At 34.7% G+C, this 17500-nt stretch overlaps 1 protein-coding gene across 1 annotated transcript in view; it reads right to left on the minus strand.

The window, feature by feature from the left end:
- Positions 1-2085: 2085 nt before the first annotated feature.
- Positions 2086-17500, minus strand: part of LOC137657578 (facilitated trehalose transporter Tret1-like) — a 22408-nt gene continuing 6993 nt past the window's right edge. Inside the window, exons 3-5 of the mRNA XM_068391914.1 lie at positions 12429-13145; positions 9423-9540; positions 2086-8045 (exon numbers count right to left, since the gene is read on the minus strand). Coding sequence (XP_068248015.1) covers positions 7863-8045; positions 9423-9540; positions 12429-13145 — 1018 coding nt within the window. The 3' untranslated portion in view covers positions 2086-7862. The remainder of the gene's footprint in view (positions 8046-9422; positions 9541-12428; positions 13146-17500) is intronic.

A 17500-nucleotide genomic window follows, 5' to 3' on the forward strand; every position in this document is an offset into this window, starting at 1 on the left:
AAAACCAAGATATGTTTGCAGTGCTTAATGGTGAAGTTTTTTTTTTTTTTTTTTTTTTTTTTTTTTTTTTTTATGGAAAGTCACCCGATAATGCAGTTTCATTTTTCACTTTAAGTTTTAAGATCTACTTGTTATTTTTTTTTCATAATCTTGCAAATAATCTCTCTCTCTCTCTCTCTCTCTCTCTCTCTCTCTCTCTCTCTCTCTCTCTCTCTCTCTCTCTAAAAGTCTGGATTCCCAAAATAATCTTTTAATAATGCCAGTTAAGGTTGAGGGGACGTGAGCTCACTTTTCGTCTATCATATCTTAAAAGACCATATCCGTAGGCAAGAACTCCATTTGCATTATATATATATATATATATATATATATATATATATATATATATATATATATATATATATATATATATATACATATATATATATATATATATATATATATATATATATATATATATATATATATATATATATATATTCAGTGTTTATATGGAGATGCATTTTCCAGTACCTTTAGGGAACACATACTTTACCTGTAAACTTTTCGAACGAATGAAATGATCTAAAATAGCTTTCTTGAATTATTTTTCCATCGGTGTAAATGCAACTGTCAACTACTGATACTCATTCTGCATTTAGCTTATCTGATATAACAGGAATTGAGTGCTTAAAATGAACCCTACTTTTCATAAACCGAAATAGATTTCTATTGTTAATAATGAAAGTACCATGAGCTAAGTAGGGATATATTTGGGACTAAGCTTTATAAGCGGTTGTTCGGTATAGTCAGCTGAAATTGTGAATCGTTAGTGTTTATAATGCAGGAATTAGAAAACCATATTAAGTCATATTCTGATGATGAAAGGAGCTGTAAATTTACGTCACTCTCTCAATCCCTAAAGGGCTGATGCTTTTGGTAAATCGTAAACCTACTATCTCGGAAGCATAAAGTCTAGAGATATGTTCAAGTGAATAAAGGTATGAAAATAAACACAATCTTAATTTATATAAATGTTTTATCATTCAAAGAGGAAGGTAATGGGAACAGCTTTACCACTTTAATTACCAGCAGATGCTGACAGACCTTTTTTTTTTCTTTGTTGAATGAGAAAATGGACATCTAGTTATAAAAAAACAGATATCTTTTAATATTCTTGAAATTTGACAGAAATTTGTAATACCCAAAATACTGCAGAAGTGGTGTTGAGTTGTAAATATATATATATATATATATATATATATATATATATATATATATATATATATATATATATATGTATATATATATATATATGTATATATATATATATATATATATATATATATATATATATATATACCGTATATAGTATAAATGTTTAAATGCCACTGAAATGAAAAGGTTGAAACGTTCATATCCTTCTATACGTCATCTCCATTCTTGCTTCCTTTCTTCCATCTTGCTGTCCAACCTCTTCCAACTTTTTCCTCACTGAGTAATTGGCTTTACCCTAGATGCACTTAAGTGCTGAATGGCCTCACAGGACCTAGCGACGGGATATATAGGTGAAATTCCGTAATCCAACCTATAAATCCATAATTAGATCATCTGTATCACCTTTAGCTTTTTATACTTAAAGAGATAGAACATTCACAACCCCGTGACGTCACGTAATTTATTACGTCGTTTGACTTAATTTTCGTGATCTTGGCGATACAACTCCCTAAGATGGCTTGGGTTAGGATACAGTGGAATATTGCACCTAGAGAGGGGACAAGGCAGGACACACATCCTAGGATGAGTTGCGTAAGGATACAATGCTTTAGGATGCTATAGATAGGACTCGAAGAAATAGCATGTATTGGGTAGGACGGTGCCTTTCCTACTAGGGTTCTAGGGCTTGTAGTGTCAATAATAATGATAATTGTAGTAATCTCCCCAATATAATAGGGAGCAAGTCTCTATCTGTCTGTCTGTCTGTCTGTCTCTCTCCCTCTCTCTGTATATACTGTATATATATATATATATATATATATATATATATATATATATATATATATATATATATATATATATATATATATATATATATATATCGGTCACGCACAGCGGCATTTCTAGATGTATTGTAGTTAGGAAAGGGGGAGAGGGTGGGAAGGGTTGAATCTGTGTGTGCTTGTATATCTATTTAAATATTTAGCTGTCATTTTTGACGGGTCGCGTACACTAGTAATACAATATTGACAAGACATATTGCTCTAGGATGGGTTAGGTAAGTTCAAGGCACCATGGGATGAGCTAGGTTAGGACAGATTCAAGTTGAATGTCTTTCTCCTCATTTTACCATCTCTCCGGAGACCCGAAATAAGATAGGATAGGAATAACGATTTACTGTAGTTATCTCCTTTTATTGAAAAACTTTCATATCAAAAAGGTTTATCTTAAAATAATAAGCAGTGGAAATATGTTTGCCTGAAAGCATATGTTACAAAAATACTTTGAATTAAAATTTCCCTTCGTTTCACGCTAAGAGAATGTTTTCAGTTAGAGAATGTTAAATCTAAAATAGATTTTCATGTCAAATTCTTTATTTGCGACAATTTTCTTTTCAAGTTCAAAATAAGCAGTAAAATACTGAAATGGATAGACTTTATCGTAAGTATTAAATTATAAATGTAAAGAGCATTTAAATTTTTTTTTTACCTGGATTTCAAAACCATGAAAATATACTCTGAAAAAAATGTGGTCTAGAAGATCACAAAACATGTTAGAATCATTTTTATTTCAAAGTTTTATGACAAAATATTTTCGTGCAAATTTCAGTATATTGACCATATTAATTTCATATGAATTATATTATATCATGAAATGTTCTCACTTTAAAACTGAGTACATAAAAATACTACAACTGAGTGTACCCTACCAAATATATTTCCACATACAGCACCGTGACAATTCCTATTTGTACAGAATTATTGTCTATGAAAATTGTTTTACGTTATTTTCGTAATACCGACAGAAATATATTTCAAAATTGGTCCGCCGTGTACTTCTATCTAGGATTTTATGTTTCTGGAACATTTTACAACAAAAAGTTCCAAACTATTTAAAATATAAACTACGTCGCAATAAAACTAAAATATATTTTTGGGTGACATTGTGACTTAGGAAAAAAATTCTAATATGGTAATACTTGTTTCGTAGTAAATGTAGAGTCAGAGGAAATATTCTAAAGCTTGAATGATTTGACCTTATAATGCATTTGTTGATTTTTAACTGAAGAGTTTCCCAGTAAACGTTATGTCTAGTTAGTCAATAATCGTGTCCCAACAGATTTTACCAGTGCATGTGCAAACACACACACACACACACACACACACACACACACATATATATATATATATATATATATATATATATGTATATATATATGACATGATAAAAGACGCCCTTTTAATAAATGTATATGATATAACATTAAATTCCAAGTTATACACGTACAATACGCGGTTAGTATATTCATATACGATGTCTAGTATAAAATATAATTAAAATAAAAGTGTAAGGATGCTTTTATTATTTTTGTAATCACAAACACATAAGATAGGATTCAGGTAATGCCAATCATCGAGAAAGTTCTTTCGTTTCATGTTCTATTGTAAAAATTACGGCCAAATGGTTATTCAAGAAAATTCAAGTTTACATCCTATGCGTAAAAAGATACCTGAATCTTAACCATTGTGCAAATAGAACGGGAATATGTGTGAGAGAAAAATTATGTTAAAGAACGTTTGAGTATCATTCTTTGTACATCTGTAATTATGACTCTGCTATTTAGGTAGACTCGAGTCAAGGCAGGAGTAAGTGAAGCAAGTCCATACGAGCCATACAATTCAACTAAAACCTGTCAACTAACATTTAGGTAGGTCGCAAATTTGCAAATATCGCCTGAAAGGCACAGCCAAAAAGTCTTTAGGTAGACTCAAGTCTACGCAAACTTGAGTAAAGCAAGTCCTTACAAGCCATACAATTAAACTAAAGCTGTCTACTAACATTTAGGTAGATTGCATATTTGCAAATATCACCCAAAGACACAGCCAAAAACTCTTTACGTAGACTCAAGTCGAGGCAAGATTAAGTGAAGAAAGTCCTTGTGAGCCATACAATTAAACTAAAGCTGTCAACTTACATTCAGGTAGACTGTAAATGTGCAAATATCACCAGAAAGGCACAGCGATAACTTATTTAGGTAGGCTTAAGTCGAGGAAAGATTAAGTGAACAAAGTCCTTATGAGCCATATAATTAAAGTAAAGTCTGTCACCTGACATATAGGTAGATTGCAAATTTGCAAATATCACCCAAAAGGCACAGCCAAAAACTATTTAGGTAGACTCAAGTCGAGTCAAGATTAAGTGGAGGAAATATTGTCAAGCCATACAATTAAACTCAAGACTGTCAACGACATTTAGGTAGAAGCAAATTTGCAAATATTGCCCAAAAGGCACAGCCTAAAATGATTTAGATAGAGTGAAGTCAATGCAAGATTAAGTGAAGCAAGGCCTTATGATCCATACAATTTAAATAAAGCCTGTCAACTGACATATAAGTAGATTGCAAATTTGCAAATATTGCCCGAAAGGCAAAGCCAAAAATTCTTTAGGTAGATTGAAGTCGAGGCAAAGTTAAGTGAAGAAAGTCTTTACAAGCCTTACAATTAAACTAAAGCCTGTCAACCGACATTTAGGTAGATCCCAAATTTGTAAATATCGCCGAAAGGGCACAGCCTATTATTTAGTTAGATTAAAGTGGAGGCAAGCTTAAAGGAAGCAAGTCCTTACGAGCCATTTAACTAAACTAAAGCCTGTCAACTGACATTTAGGTAGATCACGAATTTACCAATATCGCTCGAAAGGCACAGTCAACTATCTAGGTAGACTCAAGTTGAGGCAAGATTAAATGAAGCAATCCCTTACGAGTCCTACAATTAAACTAAAGCCTGTCAACCGACATAAACGTAGATCGCAAATTTGCAAATATCGTCTGAAGGCACAGTTATCTATTTAGGTTGACTCAATTGGAGGCAAGATTAAGTGAACCAAGTCCATACGAGCCATACTATTAAATAAAGACTGTCAACCAACATTTAGGTAGATCGCAAATTTGCAGATATTGCCCAAAATGTACAGTCGACTATTTAAGTAGACTCAAGTGGAGGCACGATTAAGTGAAGCTAGACCTTACGAGCCATACAATTAAACTGAAGCCTGTCAACCATAGGTGGATCGCACATTTGCAAAAATCGCCTAAAGAGCACTGCCAAAAACTCTTTAGGTAGACTCAAGTGGAGGCAAGATTAAGGGAAGCAAGTCCTTACGAGCCCTACAATTAAACTAAAACCTGTCAACTGACATTTAAGTAGATCCCAAATTTGCAAATATTGCCCAAAAGGCACAGCCAAAACCTATATAGGTAAACTCAATTCGAGGCAAGATTAAGTAAAACAAGTCCTTACGAGTCATACAATTGAATTTAAAGCCTCTCAAGTGGCATTTAGGTAGATCGTAAATTTGTAAATAATGCCCGAAGGGCACAGCCAAAAACTATTTAGGTAGACTTAAGTCGACGCAAGAGTAAGTGAAGTATATGTCCTTACAATCCCTACAGTTACAATAAGCCTATCAACCATAGGTAGATCATAAATTTTCAAATATCCTCCGAACGGCACAGCCAAAGTACTCATTAGGTAGACACAAGTTGAGGGAAGATTAAGTGAAGCAAGTCCTTACGAGCCATACAATTAAATCTAAAGCCTGTCAAGTGACATTTAGTTAGATCGCAAATTTGCAAATATTGCCCAAAATGCACAGGCAAAAACTATTTAGGTAGAATAAAGTCGAGGCCAGAGTAAGTGAAGCAAGTCCTTACAATCCCAACAATTAAGCCAAAGCCCATCAACTGTAGGTAGATTGTAAGTTTGCAAATATCGCCCAAAGGGTACAGCCAAAAACTATTTAGGTATACCAAAGTCGAGGCAAGAGTAAGTGAAGCAAGTCCTTGCAATCCCTACAACTAAACTAAAGCCTGTCAACCATAGGTGGATTACAAATTTGCAAATATCACCCAATGGGTACAGCCGAAAACTCTTCAGGTAGACTCAAGTCAAGGCAAGATTAAGTGAAGCAAGTCCTTACACGTTTTATGATTAAACTAAAGCCAGTCAACCGACATTTAGGTACATCGCAAATTTGTAAATGTCGCCTAAAGGGCACTATCAAAAACTATTTAAGTAGACTCGAGCTGAGGCAAGATTAAGTGGAGCGAGTCCTTACGAGCCCTGTGATTAAACTGAAGCCTGTACACGTAGGTAGATCACAAATTTGTAAATTTTGCGTGAAGAGCACAGCCAAAAACTTATTAGGTAGACTTGAGTCGAGGCAAGATTAAGTGAAGTAAGTCCTTACAAGCCCTACATTTAAACTAAAACCTGTAAACGTAGGTAGTTCATAAATTTGTAAATACTGTATCACCTGAAGGGCACAGCCAAAAAATCTTTAGGTAGACTCAATTCGAGGTAAGTTTAAGTGAAGCAAGTCCTTATGAGTCCTACAATTAAACTAAAGCCTGTCAACCGACATTTAGGTAGATCACAAATTTGCAAATATTGCCCGAAGGGCACGCCCAAAAACTCTTTAGGTAGGCTCAAGTCAAGGAAAGATTAAGTGAAGCAAGTCCTTATGAGTCCTACAATTAAAGTAAAGCCTGTCAACCGACACTTAGGTAGACCACAAATTTGCAAATATCGCCTGAAGGGTACAATCAAAAACTATTTAGGTAAACTCAAGCTGAGGCAAGATTAGGTGAAGCAAGTCCTTACAAGCCCTCCAGTTAAACTAAAGCCTTTCAACCACAGATAGATCCCAAATTTTTACATAACGCCTGAAGGGCACAACCAAAAACTCATTAGGTAGACTCAAGTCGAGGCAATTTTAAGTAAGCAAGTCCTTACGAGTCCTACAATTAAACTATAGACTATCAACGATATTTACGTAGATCGCAAATTTGCAAATATTGCCCAAAAGGCATAGCCAAAAAATCTTCAGTTAGACTCGTCGAGACAAGATTAAGTGAAACAAGTCCTTACAAGTCGTTCAATTAAACTAAAGACTGTCAACCGACATTTAGGTAGATCGCAAATTTGCAAATATTGCCCAAAAGGCACAGCCAAAAACTATTTAGGTAGAATCGAATCGAGTCAAGAATCAGTTAAGTGAAGCATGTACTTATGAGCCTTACAATGAAAATAGATCCTGTCAATCAACATTTAGTTATATGCTTTTAAGTTTATTTAATGATTTTACATGAACTGATCTAACGAGCATTAATCTTGGACAACTTGACTATCAGAAACACGTTTTTGGAAAAAAAAAGTTAAATGAAGTAATTCTGTCTGGTTATAAGCGAACAAAATAATAGAAATTCGATATTTTTTTACAAGTTAAAACAGACGAACTTGTGTCTTAAAATAGTTTAACCAACTTTAACGGAAAGATCTGATTGCTAGATTCTTAAATTATTTATGAGCGTCTTTTTCAACGGCAAGAAAGTCACCGACTTAAATAGAAGTTATGGTTAGAAGCAATAAGGGAGATCAGTACTTGAGCAACATACAGAAAGTATAACTACCCAGTAGTATTTATGAAGATATTCAAAGGCACCTCACAGAATAGAACTTTGATACATCTTTTCTAAGAGTTATTGCGGACTCGGAGAGGAAAACTGCCCTGCCAGTATACAATAATGAAAGCACCATGAGAAGAGAAGGTTGTCAGTATTTTCCTCCTCTCAATTTTATATTATTTTATCGAAATATAATTACAGTTTATCCAACACTTTTGCCTTTCGTTTCGGTAACGGCATAGAACGAAAAGATAACTCCAAAGGCGCTGACGGAGGCGTAGACCACGTACAGCCCTGCTTGCGTCAGCATGTCTTGCATGGGGCTATACAGCTGAAGAGCCAGGAAGGAGAAAAGCGTGCCTGCAGAGATGCACAAGGACGAGGCCTGAAAATATACAAAACGTTTATCTTAATATCTTGGGATGGTACCACACACACACTCACACACATTTTATATATATATATATATATATATATATATATATATATATATATGTATATATATAAATATATATATATATATATATATATATATATATATATATATTGATCTTTTAGAGGGCATCTTCTCACTCTTTTTTCAAGAGTAAACAACCGATGGGCTATCAATGTTGAAGTTAAGAATGATAGCAAAGGTTAATGTAATAATATAAACAAACCACCAAATAATATTTCTTCAACAAAAATGTTCCACCCAATTATAGATACTTATTATTTGAAACAAAGTATCTTTAGGCATTTACTCTGGCAAATGTCTTGAACGGCATTGTACAGAGGTATCCGTTTTCCCCAATGAAGAGAGAAATATATCTTACAGCCCTTATTGAATGATATTTAAGACCTCAAAATTATAATTTATTAAGTATTCAATACATTTCCAAATTGAACTTCTGCCTTGAAATACCCATACCTATCTTGGCTTATACAAGTCGAATTTTTTTTTTTTTTTTTTTTTTTTTTTTTTTTTGCGAGTGAAATATAGAGATATTTGTCCAGCGTCGTATAGATGACCTTGAATAATAGAAGATGCCCTGAAGCAACTGAAATTTAATGACGGTTTTTTTTCTCCTTTTTTTTTTTTTACCCCAAACTTCACGATGCCTTGATGCCATCAATCTCCCAAACTTGAAACGGATGGTGCCATTAAAGATACCAACTTCTGTCATTTCGTTACAAATTCCTGTGCCGTCGAAGTTTCCTTCTTCTTCCTTCTCTCTATTAAAGGAATGCTTGCTTTTCCAACGGTCGCTTCTCTGATTTATTTTTACCTTCCAGAAAATTAGCTGGAGACATTTTGATTAATACTTCATTTGTTTATTATGGACATTAAGGACTGGAATACAAACATATTTCGAATGTGTTTCTAAAATAACAGTTAGGTAAATTCGTGTTCATGAACAAATGCTACTTCAGTGAAAACACATTTAGAGAAAAGACCTGCTCATGGTAACATCTTTTGGACTAGAGTTTTCAAATGCCACAATAAACTGCAAATAATCAAATTAACCAAGTAAAATAACTAGATATTTACCTGGTATGTGTCCTTCTAAGCAGCTAGAAAAGTTAGGAAGAATTTATTTCTGCACGTGCATTTAGCATAAATTTTAATGTAAGCAATAAGCAGTTTTATGAATTGCAAGATTAGATGTTAAATCATACTGACTATGTACCTTTCAACAAACAAAAACAAATAGATTTTTATAAATGAATTACAAATGAGAAATACTGCACTAGGCCAGTAAAAATGTAATTAGACATTTACCTGTGATCGAATATTTGTTGGGAAGTATTCCGAGGAGAGAATGTAAGGCACTGGATGCACTCCAATATCACAGATGAAGAGAGACACTGTCAGGCAGACGGTGGGGACCCACGTGAGGCTGTAAGAAAGATAGTAAAGCCTATTGAGAAAATTTGATTATGAAAGTACTTCTGGAAGAAAATGTTGAGAAAATAGGGAGATAGTTTAAGACTGAAAGACGATAAGGTTGATAAAGACTATTGAGAAAATTGAACTGAAAAAATTCTTTGGTAGAAAACATTAAGAAAATAGGGAGGTAGTACAAGGTTGGAAGATGAGAATAATAAAGAATGTTAGGGAAATTAAGTTGGGAAAATGCGTCGGGGAGGAAATGTAGAGAAAAAAGGGAGATAGTTCAAGGCTGGATGATGAGAATGCTAATAAAGAATATTGGGGAAATTAAGTTTGGAAAATACCTGGAAGAAAATTTTGAGAACGGTAATGAAGAATATTGGGGAAATAAAGGTAAGAAAATGTTGAGAAAATAGGGAGGTAGTGTAAGGTTGAAAGATGGGAAGGTGAATAAGGACTATTGAAAAATTTAAGTGGGAAATACCCCAGGAAGAAAATGTTGAGAAAATAGGTAGGTAGTATAAAGTTGGAAGATGAGAAAGATAAAGGCTGTGGAGGAAATTGAGTTAGGATAATGCCTCGAAGAAAATGTTGAGAAAACAGGGAGATAGTTTAAGACTGGAAGATGAGAAAAATTATAAATATTTTGTGGAGATTATATTGGGAAAATTATTTTGAAAGAAAATGTTGAGAAAACGGGGATAGTTAAGATGGGAAAAAAATGGTTAGGGTGATGTTACTTTAAGAAAAAAACAATGAGAAACATGTAAATGAATTTAATCCTATACGAAATTTAGGAAGAAAATGTTGAGAAAATATATAAGTGAAAATTTAGGAAGAAAATTATTTAGAAAATTTTCTTGTGAGTATGAAGCAAAACATTTAAGAATAACGTTTGATGTTAGTATTATAATCATAGTTGAAGTAACCTTTTGGGTGTTACTTTAAAGAGGCAAAGTTTTAGTGATACTAAAGCACAAGGTTGACATTCAAGTACTGTAAAATGCAAATAATGTAGATTAAAGCCTCCGTGATAAAAATAATGCAGAAATCATGCCGAAAAATATGAACGAGTAAATAAGTTTTAGCTAAAAGCATATCAAAGTTTCATGACCGCCATATTTTATATAAATAAAGGTTAAAATATCTCATAAACTTTTAATTATGAAGGGATGGCAAAGCCGTAAGCAAAAAAAATTCCTTTCTATGGTAAACGTGACTCATTAAAAAAAAAAAAATATTATTGATAACTTCAAGAGGATATGGCCGAATGCATGACAGCCTACAAATGTAACATGACTTCATTGTATAAATATTTAATCTGTATCCAAGATATAACACTATAATCGGGATACCTTATCAAGCTAAATTCAGAATTAAATAGAACTAGAATTTTTAAATGATATTGATAATCATCATCGTGTGATCTTTACATTAGGTTGCACAAGTCCCCAATTGGTATTAGCGCTAGCATAGAAATACATTTTACGAGTTAAGCTATTTATCATCTGTACGATGGTCTTCCACTTTCTTGGGTTGGAGTTCTCATGCTTGAGGGTACACCCAGGCACACTAATCTGTATTTTTTTTACTTCTTGTTCTTTTTATTTTTTTTTTTTTTTTGGTTTTTCAATTTTTATAATTTACGTATGAAAGGTCTATTTTAATGTTGTTAATGTTCTTAAAATATTTTATTCTAATTGTTCATTACTTCTGATGTCTATTTATTTATTTTTTTTTTCCTCACTGGGTTACTTTTCCCTGTTGGAACCCTTGGGCTTATAGCATCTTGCTTTTCCAAGTAGGGTAGTAACTCAACAAGTACTACTACTACTACTACTACTACTACTACTACTACTACTACTACTAATAATAATAATAATAATAATAATAATAATAATAATAATAATTAGCTCATCTACGAAATGATTACATCTGGGAACAAGAAGAAGCAAGCAAACGGACTGCCATAAGAGCACTCAAATTAAATTATAAAATGAATTACGTTCCATTTATTCATTAAAGTAATTACCATTTGCGAATGAGATAGTTGCATGATATGTAATAATTACAGAGATCAAGATGATAGAGTTAGAGGGATGTTGGGATAAGCATATGATTGGGGAGGGTGGGAGTTTAAAGCAAAGGATATGCAACAAGAACTGTACTACAGTTTTGCCTTTAAATATTTCAACATTATGATAATAAGAGGAATTCTTAATTTTTTGACAATTTCCAAGTTTAAAACATTCTTCTTCTAAGGGTTGATTTTGTAACAGCTCTTTATTTGTGAATTTTTCTTATGAAGATTTTTTATTTTATTGCTTCTTACTATATAAACATTCATTTGGCAACAGTTGTCTTTTAATCGTGCACCTTTAATGAAGATTTTGCATCTTTAATACTTCATTACTGCAGATTGGTTAACCTAGAAAGTAAACAAAATAGGACGCAATTCTCACCTTACTATAAAAACACAGAACTTTTCTGAGATTTGATTTTTTATGTAGTTGCTAACTTATTAAGTATTGGAATAAACAATTGGCACTTGACTTTTTGACTAACGTTTCTTTATCAAGGGTTCATATGATGAAGCACAACAACAATGACACCAAAAGATTTAGTTGTTGGCTTGTTCTTGATGGCGCCTTTGTAAGATTAAGTCATATTAAGACCTTTTATTATTTATTTTTGATAAGGAAAATGTTGAGAATTTTTTGGTAACTTTGACATTAAAATACAATCAACCGTATTAACGGGCTTATGGCGTTAAATGCATCCGGCTGAATTTGATAATTCCGCGCTTAATTTCATTTATGATGTGAAGCTTCTTTCTGCAAAATCACCTTATTCAATTTACAGTTTCAACAAAGAAACCCTTTAATCTAGTCTCACCTCTCATAGATGTGCTCGTCGTCTGGACCAGCATTCTCCGACAGGTAAACATAAACGGCCATAGTCGCCAGAGCTCCGGCATTAACAGCGTGTGAGATAACGAGGGAAAGCCTTCTCCCAATGATGTCGAGCAGGAAGATGGCTGCAAGTGTTCCCGCTACTCTCAATGCCCCTGCGATGGCTGTTATGGCGTCTGGGTCGATGGGGGATCCCGCAGCCTGAAGAATTCTCGTCGTGTAGATCATGAGGACGAAGTTGCCGCAGAACTGCATCATGAAGAACAGCGTGGAAACCACGAGGACGCGCTTGATTACGTCCTTCTTCAGGAGTACCGACCACACGCCGTTCTTTTGTTTCGTGCCGGCGAGGTTGCGCTTCTCGAGGTCTGCTACTTCCCCCTCGACGTCGGCGTATTCGCCCCTCAGCTTCCTCAGGATATGTATGGCTGCTTCTCGACGTCCTTTAACCACGAGGTAGGAAGGAGATTCCGGCAGGAGGAAGGTCAGGAAGCCGAACCCGATTAAAGGTAAGATGCAGACGAAGGTCAAGTGTTGCCACTGCACGATATATCCGAAGGCCACGGTATAAAGATTTCCGAGTACGATGCCCATGGTGGGGAGAGTTGCCATCATGCCACGAATGTTGGTGTCGGAAAGTTCCACCACATAGGCGTAGCCAGCTATAGAAGTTATGCCTCCGGCTAGGCCTATCACGAACCTGAAAATGTTAAAGGCAGACTGTATTATTATTACTAGCTAAGCTACAACCCTAGTTGGAAAGGCAGGAATGCTATAATCCAGAGGGCTCCAATAGAGAAAAATATACCAGTGAGGGAAGGAAATAAATAAACTATAAGAGAAGCAACGAGCAATTAATATAAAATATTTTAAAAACAGCAGGAATATTGAAATGGATCTTTCATATATAAACTAGAAAGAGCTCCCTGTGACAGCCTGTTTAACATACGGATTCAACTGCCTTATTAGGAAGATCATTCCACAACTTGGTCTTAGCTGGAATAAAACGTCTAGAATACTGTATAGGTTAAAAACTGCTAGTTTGGTATATGTAATTTAGATATATTTATTTACAACGAGAGAGAGAGAGAGAGAGAGAGAGAGAGAGAGAGAGAGAGAGAGAGAGAGAGAGAGAGAGAGAGAGAGAGAGAGAAAAAAAATGGGGCAATGTTCGACTATTAAAAACCTTTTTTTTACGATTTATTGATAATTTAGTTATATTTACTTACAACGAGAGAGAGAGAGAGAGAGAGAGAGAGAGAGAGAGAGAGAGAGAGAGAGAGAGAGAGAGAGAGAGAGAGAAAATGGGGCAATGTTCGACTATTAAAAACCTTTTTTTTACGATTTATTGATAATTTAGTTATATTTACTTACAACGAGAGAGAGAGAGAGAGAGAGAGAGAGAGAGAGAGAGAGAGAGAGAGAGAAATGGGGCAATGTTCGATCATTAAAAAGCTTTTTTTACGATTAATTAACAACCGTTTTCTTTTAACTACTTATTTTTGTGATCTACAAACTTTAATGATAAACACGGCAATTAATAAATGCATTTTAAAAGTGCAAATTAAGATCTCTCTCTCTCTCTCTCTCTCTCTCTCTCTCTCTCTCTCTCTCTCTTTCTTTATTTCCTGGACATAAGTTTAGATTTTGCAATGCTCGGTAAGCTCCCTCAGTTTTTTTTTTCCGTCTAAACAATAAACAGTCCTTGTCTGGCATTATATAAAAGGAAAAAAAAAAGTCAGTAAAATATCCCAATGTCTTTGCTCTCGAAGTTAGACACGTGTATGCCTTTCAAGGGCATAGTCTCTGGACAGCAGACCACACTCTAGCCAGCTTGATCTTGCCAAACCAGTATGTTGTTTACAAGAGGACTACGTCGCACCTTTTTTTTCTGTTTTTTTTTTTTTTTTTTTTTTTTTTTTTACGAAAGCGACATAACCACCCGCCTCCTAACCGGTTAGTAGGGCTATTCTGGGTCCTCCTGGGACCTGTGTTGGTATATAAGGGCGTTGATAATTTCCTGTATCCTGGATTCAGTGGAGCTAGGATACGAAAGTATCATGGTATCAATCGTGAACGGTAGAGGCAAGAGACGTCTTTACGACAACTTCATAGAGATTCATATGGGTACATACGATCAACTCCCAAGGTCCCTCTCCAGCCAATCCAGACAATGGCTGCTGATAACTAGGGCATAATCCTGTCCATGGATGACCTTTAAGCCATCTTTAGGATCACCCCCCTCAAACCAAATCCCTAGCTTATAGAAACTGACAGGCATGAGTGGGGCGTGGCTCGAACTCCCTACTCGCAGATTGTAAATTGGGTCGTTTTCCAATAAAAAAAAAAACACGGAGGCATTTTGTGTAGCAACGGTACCCCAGAATTTGTTATGCAACGGGAAGACTGAACTCCATGGCCCAAGGGGAAGTAGGTTTTAGGTGAAAAATGCATATACAGTATATATAACTTATTCTAATGTCGAGGCTTTCTCATTATTAGTCTGTAGCCACGGAGGAAAAGCCACACAACAGTCATTTCCACTTTTTTTATGAAACTGATGAATGCACACAAAAATACTTTCATATTAATCTCTTCATACGCATGATTCTATACAACAAATTCAGCGTTTATACCCCACTGCAAGGTAAATGCCTCTGACATGTCTTTATTCATGTCTGGGGTTTGGCCAGTCTGCATCGTCATGTTGGCCACTGTGGATCGGTGGGAGGCTTTTGTCTAATCGCCAACATAGCAAACCAACCTAGAATAGGTGGCCCTGGCTAGTACAGTTTTGCTGATCATAGCGGTACACAAACCTTTTCACCACGTTATAGGGTGTATATATATATATATATATATATATATATATATATATATATATATATATATATATGTGTGTGTGTGTGTGTGTGTGTGTGTGTGTCTGTGTCTGTGTGTCTGTGTGTCTGTGTGTGTGTTTCTTTGTTGGAATCTTCATTTGTGTATTCATAGGTATATCATACGAGAGATGAAAAATAAAACAGAATCATATGTAATGAAAGCGTTCCTCCGTGCCATAGTTATTAAAACTCAAAATAAGACTGGTTCAGTTTTTTTTTTTTTTTCCAGCATTCGGCTTCCGGTGGTTTTATATTTGAAACGCGTGTTACTGAACAAAGTTGATATGTCTGTTTATTGTAGAACAGGTTTTCTGTCATTAATTCACACAGAGGTTTTCACGTCATTTGGTCATACAAATAGTAAATATGAGAATTTTGTTGTTGGAATTAACAACTTCATATTTGATTGTTTATTTGAGTAAATCCACAGTCCTTTACCTTCTCCGTCTGGAATAGTGTTGTATGCATGTTGTACCCAAGACTTACTTTTATGGTTGTACCCACTTTTTACCTTTTCGCTTTATCTCCGTTCCAAGTTCCCTTCTTCACCACACACTGTGTACTGTAGACATTGCTTAACTCTTAGCATAGTTCCTTCAGTCCCTAGCTACACTTACAGTACTTTGCATCATTATACTTTACCTCCGTTCTCTCTTCCTGTCCTCCTGTCCAACCTCATGCAACCTCTACTACACAGTGTTACTAATGGGTTTCCCCCTAGGTGCACTTGGACACTGAATGGCCTCACAGGCCCCAGTGTCGGGCTATGTAGCCTTGATTCACAGATCAAATCAAATCCTTCTTCTCTTCCATTTTGCTGTCCCTGGCCTTTTAAAACTTTACTCCAAACTTCGTGAGGTTTACCGTTTGGGCAACCTTATTGCTGAATGGCCTCCTCTGGCCTAGCAGTTGATAAATCTATTCCATTAACTTCTTCTTATGAGGATTTGTCTCAAGCTTTTGAAAAAAAAAACTTAAAATAGTACATTGAATGACAAACTTGTTCGGTAATTGCCAAAAATTATTGTATATTTCGAATTTCCTTCTGCAATTTCTAATTTTCCTCTGCAATATCGAATCTTCTTCTGCAATCGATCACTGTGGTCAGCTTTCTTCAGTAATTCTGTCTATTTTTCTAGTTAATGTGGAACCAGTTAGCTGCTCACGTTAACGGTTATGTCTCTGGTGTTACTGTCGTAATTGAGGTTAACGGCTGTGAAATTATTGTCGACTTTTTAAGAGTGCCATAACAAAATAATGTATAATTTATTTAATCAGTCCATCTCCTGTTTTAAATCAGCTAAATCTGTGGTTATAGCCTATTGCGGAATGCAATTGGGCATGTGAAATTAATGTCCAAATATCTTCCTATAAGGTAATCGACTCTGATAGTTGTACTGTATAATTTTGGGTTTGTTCCACCCTGTTGAAAATTATCAAAATAATCAACATTATTTTTTTTTTACCTACTGCAAATTACTCTCTTTATCATGCATACAAGCGTCAACACTACAGTGATTTTTTTTTCTCTTTACATGTTGAAAAAGATTTTGACTATTTGAAAACGATCTGTATTATATTTGTTAGCCAAAGATAAAAAACTTGACCAACCCTTAAGAACAACAGCATTCCTTAAAACTCTGTTACCGATACAAGTCATCTTTCAATTTTCACTAATTGGGGCTTGTTCTAAAAATCCAGATAGGGTTCCTCCATTGTTATCTTTAAAAGGAGTTTAGACACTTTTTTATCAATTGACTTTGTTTTGCTTCTCTTAAAACCAGTTTTTCAAATGAAAGAAATTCAAGGAATTTGCATTTTTCATAAAGGCAGATTACAATTGCAGTCTGTTACCCATGAAAAGAGATCTAGAACAGTCCGACAACTTATATTGCTAAATGTTCTTTTGGACTGAACCCAAGCAAAAGGAGTGACCGAATAGACTGTCACTCTATCTTGTCTTCGTCATAAGTCGCTCACTACTCTTGAGTAACTCTATATCTGATGATTCTCAAAGTTGACAGATGAGTGTGTAACCTTCAGGTGGAACCTTTCCACTTTTCAGTATTTTATAACTATAGCGCAAAATTATTTTAGAAAGGATGGTATTATTGAAAAGGGTATTTATATTTGCATGAAAGTGTACCAACCGTGTGTCACACGATCGTACATA

This window comes from Palaemon carinicauda, chromosome 18 (assembly GCF_036898095.1).
Source record: "Palaemon carinicauda isolate YSFRI2023 chromosome 18, ASM3689809v2, whole genome shotgun sequence".
NCBI lineage: Eukaryota > Metazoa > Arthropoda > Malacostraca > Decapoda > Palaemonidae > Palaemon > Palaemon carinicauda.